Here is a 9,062-nt window from a genome sequence, read left to right as displayed (position 1 = left end):
GGGGTGTGAAGGTGCAGCCTCTCGGGCTGAGAGCAAAAGGCAGCTGGAGTGTCTTCATCCTGCACCAGTTCGATGCTAGTTTCGTGTTACGGGACTCAGGAAGGGGCCGGAGAGTAGTTCAGTAGAGGATCCTGCATCTCCTGCAGATGAGCCTCAGAGCCGGCAGGTCAGGCTAACGTAAAGCTTACAGAACCCAACCTGGTCCCTCGCTCCTGGCCCGGCGGGAGGGACAACAGCGTTCTCAGAACAGCCAGGAGAAAAGCGCCCCTGGTTCGGGATGCCAGAGGGCTGGACCTGCTCTCCTCGGTCCAGAATCCCTTATTATCATTGGTTCTACTGTCTGTCTTTCACTCCCGGCATCTCATCTTTATTAGCTTTTCTGACCGCCACTCACTCTCGCCGCGCTGGCTTTCATTGGCTTCCTTGTCATGAAAGCCCCGCCCCGCGAGCTGAGCCCGGCAGAGGGGCGCTGAAAGGAGAACGGGGCGCGGAGCCGAGAGGAGCCGAGCAGCAGTCTCCGGGCTTGCTGGCTGCTGGCGGGCGGGCGGCAGCGGCGGTGACCGAGGACCAGGAGGAGGAGGAAGAAAAGGAAGAGAGAGAAAGGAGAGGCAGCGCGGCCCGACCGGGGTGATGGTGCAGGTGCCCGGGGCCGGCGCCGCGCTGCCCCAGTGAGGAGCGCCTGATCTGGTCCGGGGTCCGCAGCGCCGCCGCTGCCGCCGCCGCCGCCGCGTCGCTCCCGGGGGCGGGCTGGCTGGTGGACGGGCGGGAAGATGCTGAGCAGGTTGATGAGCGGCAGCAGCAGGAACCTGGACCGCGAGTACAGCTGCACCGTGCGGCTCCTGGACGACAGCGAGTACACCTGTACCATCCAGGTCAGCAGCCCCCGCGCCCTTATCCGCCCACCCACCTACCCGGCGCGGGCGCAGCCGTTGGCTCGCCCCCCTCTCTGTCACCCTTCCCCCTGCAGCAGCGGCGGCGGCAGCTCCGGGGTAACTTGGCTCGGGGCCGCTCGCTTCCATTCGCCTTCCTGGGCTTTGTCCGCGGACCGGCTGCGGCTCAGCTGGGGGCACTTTCCCGAGGAGGAAGGGGGGACCTCTCTCAAAGCACTCCTCGGGAGCGGGACGCGATGTCCCCTTTCTTTCTCTTTTCCCCACTTTTGTTTCTCTAGGCTTTCCTGAACAGGGCGGGCGATCCCCAAGTGTGCAGCAGACTCAGGTGTGGGCTCTTGTTCCAAGGACCCTCCCTAGCCCCTTTGCTAGTGCCCCTCCTCTTTTGAGTGCTTGAGAAAGCCTGCCTTGAGCTGTCCCTGCCACTCTGGTTGCACAAAAAGCCTGCCCCGAGAGGGAGCTGTCCCCTGGGCAGGGCATCCCTGCCGAATGCACTCATGGGGAACAGGTCAGGAGGTGTTTGACCCGGCTGCCCCGTCGGAGCCGGGTTTTTGGTTTGGGTTTTTTTGGTTTTTTTTAAGTCCATGACCAGAGGCAGTAGATACTCAGTCTTGGGGTAACGGGGCCGAGTTGCTGCGCCTGCTGTTGGGAAGGGACTCGGGAAGGACAGAAGGACTTGGGGGGCCCTGCGCTGGAACTGGTCGGCTTTGCTTTCTATATTTTTCTTTGATGGGAAGAATAATGGTATATGTCATGTTTCAGCGTTTTGTGAGTCAGACTCGGAATGTAGAATTGAGCACAACAGTCCATGCAGGGTGGCCTATTGAAAACGACTCCTCTTTCAGACATTTCTCAGCCCCCCACCCCATAAACCCCTTCATACACAGACACACACATAGACCATCGCCATTCACTTCCAATACGATGTTGTGTTTTTAGCAGGTGTATGTATGTGGGTATGGAGGTGGGCTGAAAGAAAGAGGTTGTGGATTTAGTACAAGTCTCAGCTATTGGGGGGGGGGGCGCATGATAGAGAATCAGCGACTTAAAAAACAACAGCGCTGCACAGAATGAAAAGAATCCCTTCAGCGCCTGGTATATTACGATCCCGTGCTCTCTGTTCCTCCCTACTGCTGTGTGGTACGTCAGGAGTAGTAGTCGTTCTCAGGAATGCAGTAACAACCCTTTCTCCTCCTTTAGTCAGGGATGAAAAACACTGAAAAACCCTCAGTGCTTAATTCATTAGGAATTCGCAGTTGGAAACTGCCTTTTTCTCCCCCTCCCCAGAAACAAACAGCAGAAATCAGTGGCGTGTTACCTGATTCCCACAGCCCTAGTTGAAAGATCGAAAGCTCTGGGTTCCAAGATGTGGCAGACATAAACTGTTGGCACCAGCCCCAGTGGCTCTGGCCCTTCTCACACCCTCCCCTTCTGAATTGGGATGTAGCAGTGTGTGAAGGAGGAAGGCGGTTGTGATAGATGCTGCTCTTTGCTGCCTTGGTTCTGGGTTCAGTCCTCAATCTCTAATCTGTTTCTTTGCTCTTCCCCTTGTTGTCAGCATAACTGTTAGGTGCTACTAAAGGTGCGTGAGTTTAGAGGAAAGAGTAGAAAATCTATTTTAAAGACACTGAAGCAGACTGAGCAGAATTTGTGATTAGGCTAGCCATCAAATAAAAGCCCTACTGTATTTGATGGTGATTATTTGAGATGCTGTATGTTATTTCCTTTTCAGAGTGATGAGTTACTTTATGTTATATTTTCATGTTTCAGGGTTAGATTTACAAAAAATAATTTTTAACATTGTGGAAGGAAAAAAAGTGATTTATACACCTATTCCATTTGGATATATGAAAGTTATTATGGGCCGCTGCAGTACATGTTTTAAAGTATGCATATTTTGGTTGGTTTTAAAGTTTAAAGTTTTTTCTAAAAGCATAATTTGGATGGTTTAGAGAACCTTGTGGTCGAGTCATAATATACTGCTGGGAAATGGTTTGTTTGAAGTGAATTTTTGAGAAGTTATTGACACAATTTTTTCAGGGCTATTAATAGTTTTTTAGTTTTTACTTAAATTGAAGGATTAATGACATCATCTATCTAATAGAAATGGCTGGCTATCAAGGATTTTTAATGAAACAAGATAAGTCACTTGATTATTTTCTCTATTAGCTGGAATAATGTCAAGGATTAGTGATTAGATGACTTCACAGTATAAGTCTTGGTAGTTTCTGTGATCTACTTTGTATAAGGAAATACAAATATTTAACCTTTAAGAATGTTGCTTATGATTTGCTACTGAGTGCATGCTTACAAGACCATTTTATACTAACATACTCTGTTGTTTTTAACTGAAACTAGTACAACCTGCCATTGAAAATCCAGGCCTTTAAAAAAAAAGAACCATAACATCACACACAAATTTTTTGGTTTACTTTAGTGAGTTATAAAAATTAGAGAAGGAAATATCAAAACAGCATATCATATGAAAGGAATATATTCTGTGAACATGACTTATGTGTTTGAGAATTATTTTTTCCTTAGCAACTCTTTTCTTTGCTACAATGTGATTTAATTTTTAATACTATTTGGAAGCAATATGGAAAGGATTAGTGAAGCATTTTTTTATTGTTGTATAAGATCAGTGATTCCTATCATCTTTGGAATTCTAATTCTTTGATTTTTCAGTATTGCATTTTGTTTTCTAAAAGTGCCATATAATTCTTGATAACTTTTAAAATATATACATGAACATGTACATACAGATAAGTATGTCTACATACAAAGTATATAAACTCTTAGTATAACATATATATATGTATACAAATATACATTTCCTTCTCTAGGGAATAAGAGCAATATATATGAATATATATAATATGTATTTATAAAAAGATTGATCTATACACATCTACCTGTCATATTTTGGGGATTATGAAATTTAACACAAAATGTTATTGCAATCTTTTACATTGCTGTAATTATGCTGAATTAATTACCTTAATCTGCCAATTTGTAAAATGTTATAAAATTAACCCCAAAATCTTTATATTTCCTAAATGAAGGTTGCTTCGTTACCACTTTTTTACAAGAATTCTTTCATTACTTATAATATGCAAATGTATTGATAATCTATGATAAAGGAAAGTATGCATTGTAGGACTGTAGTATAATCATTCTCCTGTGAAGAACATTGTTAACAGCAAGGGAATGCTGACTTGAATTTTGAAGGTCATTGCCTCATAAATGCAGATGTAGTCCATATTTTTCACTGATCTATTTTATTTGTTCAAGTTTATATTTACCCACTATATTTGCAACTTTGCCTTGCTATTTTATTGGGAGGAAAATAAGATTTACTAAACAACTATAGATACCTCTAATGAACTGAATAGAAATACTAAATGCAGTGCTTGAATATAATAATATGCTGGAAAGTAGATTCTTAGCTATCTTTAAAAGTGTAGTAGTTGATTATAAATGTAAGGGAGGTATATTAGAATATTTACAGTAGAAATATAATGTAAGTAACCCTCTAGCTTCTGTCATTTCAAATTTTGTTTTGAGAAGTCAAACTCACCTAGTAACTAACTTAATTTTTTTTTATCAAAAACACAAATTAAACAATGTTTTATAAATTTAATTATTAATTTAACACCTGAACAAAACTTGCTTTTGTTATGACTTATGAAGGAACAACTATTAATACATACTATACTCTTTAGAGTTATTTAATGTATATTTCCCCAAGTAATTAAAAAGGTGAATTTATAATATTTTATGAATATTCTCCTATTCTTTTCAGGAAAATATATCAGCTGGCTCTAGATCTACTTGAAGCTATTTCTGAGATTTAATTTTAATTTAAATTTTAAAAAGCCATCCCGATTGAATTAGGTCCTAATTCAAGATTTTTAGTTTGCTTCTTTTGTCTTCCTCAAACTTTAACTATTACCTTTGATGGACTGTATCTTTCCTAAGAATTTCCTCCTTATATTTTGACTGTAAACAGAGTTTTGATTTCATTAAGAAAAAGGAATGTTAGTTTAATTTTATTCACAGAAAAGAACACAAAGAGGTTGTAATTTAATAAATGTTGATTTCTAAAAAAAGCTTTTATCTTAGCAATTACACTATCTTAAGAACTCTGTTAAAAATAGAAGTCACTTAGAATACATATCCTTTTATGGAACTATTTTTTGGGGGGGAAGTCTTAATTTTGAAGTTAGTTTTATAACTTTTACACTAAACAAATTCTAAATGAAAACAATTCATTTTCTTCAGTTTGTCAGGTAAATTCTGGAGTACAGTATTACATTATTGCCTATAAAAATATTCTTCACTTAAGCATGAGGGACAGAAAGCTATAGAAAATGCATAAGATTTTTGGTCATACATGCATTTGTATACATTTGTGTTTTAATAAATCTTTAGGACTAATTTACTAAGTAATACAGTACTGGAAAAGATGTGATATGGAAATAGGTATACTTTTGCTTTTGTTTTATGTCAGTAGCTGCATATATATTGTTTACCATTACCTGATATGCTACCAGTAATATAACAGATTTGTTTGAAACACATATTAATATTTTGAAGGATCTGTGATTTGATTGGTATTGATTCTCCTTCTACTGGAGTACACCATATCCTTTTGTAGCATTGAGCTCTTTAAGCGTTGCTGTGGTTGAAAAATTCATACCTTGTTGTACCCAATTTAATACCCAACTTAGTCATACAATTGCCCTAAATTTAGCTAAGCTGGTAGTTTTAAATTTTCTTATTCCTCAATATAATAAACAAATCCACCTCCCAAAACAGTACCACCATGCCTGTTCCTTGATCATAATCAATTCAGTAATGGCTTCCATACCTTACTAACATGTTATTATCATTCCATTCCTAACATCTGCCCCACATAACCACTTTGGGCCTGTAAAATGAAGGGGCTCAAGTAGTTCTTACTAGTTTTAAATATATGAGCTCTGTTCTTAAAATTCTCTTATAATATCATTTATTTGATTGCCCATTTATAAAATTGTCTGTGGAGCTAACTTCTCCATATATAATTAGATATAATATATAATGTTTAACCTAAGATAGTATACTTCTAAAATTATTTAAGAACTTTAGATGGGGTATGATGGTACTTATGTATAGGACCCCACTAGGAGTTACCTCCTCTCAAGTTTCATTTGTAGGTTTGGTCACTTAGATGAATAGCTCCTATTGTGGGTTTAAGGATTCAAGTATATCTTGTGGGAATCCACTCCTAAAAATATAGTTCATAAGCCCTGAGTGATAGATTTAACTTTAATAGTCAGCCAGTAGCACTCTTAGCTCAAAGTAAAGACATTTATCAAGAGGCCATAATCAGAATAGTTGCTATAAATTACAGATTTGTGACTCTTTGAAACTAACAACTTTTTTTTTCTGAAGCAATTGGAGTTAAGTGACTTGCTCAGGGTCATGTGGCTAGGAAGTATTAAGTGTCTGAGGTCAGATTTGAACTCAGGTCCTCTTGATTTCAGGGCTGGTATTCTATCCACTGGGCCACCTAGCTCCCCTGAAACCAATCACTTTCAAACAATTCTCATATTAGGACACTGTTCCTGCCTGCTTCTCTCTCTTCTCACTTCATCTCCTTAGGATCCCTGAGATTTACTGCTGATATTGGGAGGGCAGTTTCTAACCTGGCGTGCTCTTTCCAACAAATAAATACACACAGCATGGATGAGAAGATGGTGAATGCAAACTTAGAAGCACAGATAGGAAGCACATGTGGCTAGGACAACTGATGCCTCTGGTAAGGCATAGGACTCTCTCTTTGGAGTCTTCATCCTGCTCCGTTCTAGGTGTAGTATCCCTATGGGGTGAGCCATTCATTGGACTTTCTGTATATGCTACTTTTTTCAGCTGATAATCCATAGCCCATTCTCTTCTCTGCTGCCAGAGGTTTTATTTTTTGAAGCTATTTTCTGTCAGTGTCAGTGTGGTACAGTAGAGAGGCTTTGAACTTGGAGTCAAGAAGATGTAGTTTCAAATCCCATCTTAGACGCTTGGTTGTGTGACCTTACAATTAAGTGGAAAAATAGATTGGTCATTCCTGAGTGATACTTAAAAAACAATTTGAGAAAGAATGGTGGATAAGTGAGACAGATTCAACAAGAAATATATATATACTCTCTGTGAAAACAATATATATGTTTTACTTCTCTTTCCTTATCTGTAAAATGAGAGGTTTGGACTCAATAGTTTAAAAGGTCTAAACTTATAAACTTATGATAAAAACTTAGGATCTTCCCTTTGTCTAATGTTTCCATAGCAATTGCATGACCAATCTTTTTTTTCCCTCTCTAATGACCAGGCCTCATCTCTAATTCTTTTTTTTTTATTATAGCTTTTTATTTACAAGATATATGCATGGGTAATTTTTCAGCATTGACAATTGCAAAACCTTTTGTTCCAATTTTCCTCCTCCTTCCTTCCTCCCATCCCCTCCCCCAGATAAGCAGATAGACCAATACATGTTAAATATGTTAAAATATATGTTAAATACAATATATGTATACACATCCATACAGTTGTTTTGCTGCACAAGAAGAATTGGACTTTGAAATAATGTACAATTAATCTGTGAAGGAAATCAAAAATGCAGGTAGACAAAAATAAAGGGATTGGGAATTCTATGTAGTGGTTCACACCCATTTCCCAGAGTTCTTTCATTGGGTGTAGCTAGTTCTATTCATTATTGCATTATTGGAACTGATTTGGTTCATCTTATTGTTGAAGAGAGCCACATCCATCAGAATTGATCATCATATAGTATTGTTGTTGAGGTATATAATGATCTCCTGGTCCTGCTCATTTCACTCAGCATCAGTTCATGTAAGTCTCTCCAGGCCTTTCTAGTCTGGAAATCATCCTGCTGGTCATTTCTTATAGAACAATAATATTCCATAACATTCATATACCACAATTTATTTAGTCATTCTCCAATTGATGGGCATCCATTCAGTTTCCAGTTTCTAGCCACTACAAACAGGGCTGCCACAAATATTCTTGCATATACAGGTCCCTTTCCCTTCTTTAAGAGCTCTTTGGGATATAAGCCCAGTAGTAATACTGCTGGATCAAAGGGTATGCACAGTTTGATCACTTTTTGAGCATAGTTCCAAATTCCTCTCCAGAATGGCTGAATGTGTTCACAATTCCACCAACAATGTATCAGTATCCTAGTTTTCCCACATTCCCTCCAACATTCTGCATTATCTTTCCCTATCATTCTAGTCAATCTGACAGGTGTGTAGTGGTATCTCAGAGTTGTCTTAATTTGCATTTCTCTGATTAATAATGACTTGGAGCATCTTTTCATATGGCTAGAAATAGTTTCAATTTCTTCATCTGAGAATGTCTGTTCATATCCTTTGACCATTTATTCATCTCTAATTCTAACAGAGAGAAGTCCTTCATACTTTGTAAAGGGATAGTAGAAAGTTAATTATTCTTTGTACTTCCTTAAATTATTAATAGTTTATTACTTCTTTTATCCATACCTTTCTTTCCATGATTACGTCAACTGGCTAGGGAAGGTGGGAAGGGAAGCTAAATTCCCCTTACATGTATTTTTACTTGGTTTTATTTATTCAGAAAACTTCCAGCCAAATAACTTTCCTTGGTGAAGAAAAGTTGTATGTAATTGTTTTATTTAATAGAGTCTTTGAAGTTACTGATAATTTTGCTGATGTTCTACAATTAACTTGTTGAATAAGAGTCAAAATGAATAATGGATTGAGAACCAGAAGTTCCTTGTCTTGTTTATGGATCTGAAATATGACATGAGTAAAATATTAAATCTTTTTGGACCTTAGCTCCATCTTTAAAATGTGGATAATATGTGCCCTACCTATTTTATAGGAATAATACCAATATCAAATGAGATATAAAACCTTTCTTTTTTAGTCATCCTTTGTTCCTTCTGAAAGAGCAGTCAGGGGCATTACTCTAGGAAGACAGATGAAATTATGGTGAAATTCCCAGTAAAAGAGTACATAAATTCTTCCTAGGGTCAGCTATTGATTCTACTAGTTTTGCTTTGTGATGGTTTAGGAGAAGCTAAGAGAAGTCAAGAGGTCCTAAAACCTGAGATGAGGAAGAATCAACTCTCCTGAGCTGTAG

At 39.0% G+C, this 9,062-nt stretch overlaps 1 protein-coding gene across 1 annotated transcript in view; it reads left to right on the top strand.

Moving 5' to 3' along the window:
* The first annotated feature begins 442 nt into the window (after positions 1–442).
* The window catches only part of FRMD5 (FERM domain containing 5), a 374,150-nt gene continuing 365,530 nt past the window's right edge, over positions 443–9,062 (top strand). Inside the window, exon 1 of the mRNA XM_051977225.1 lies at positions 443–872. Within this exon, the coding sequence (XP_051833185.1) occupies positions 771–872 (102 nt within the window). The 5' untranslated portion in view covers positions 443–770. The remainder of the gene's footprint in view (positions 873–9,062) is intronic.

This window comes from Antechinus flavipes, chromosome 2, assembly GCF_016432865.1.
Source record: "Antechinus flavipes isolate AdamAnt ecotype Samford, QLD, Australia chromosome 2, AdamAnt_v2, whole genome shotgun sequence".
In the NCBI taxonomy this organism is placed as follows: Eukaryota; Metazoa; Chordata; class Mammalia; order Dasyuromorphia; family Dasyuridae; genus Antechinus; species Antechinus flavipes.
Note: the sequence above shows the minus strand (reverse complement) of the source record. Positions and strands in the feature narration are given on the sequence as shown.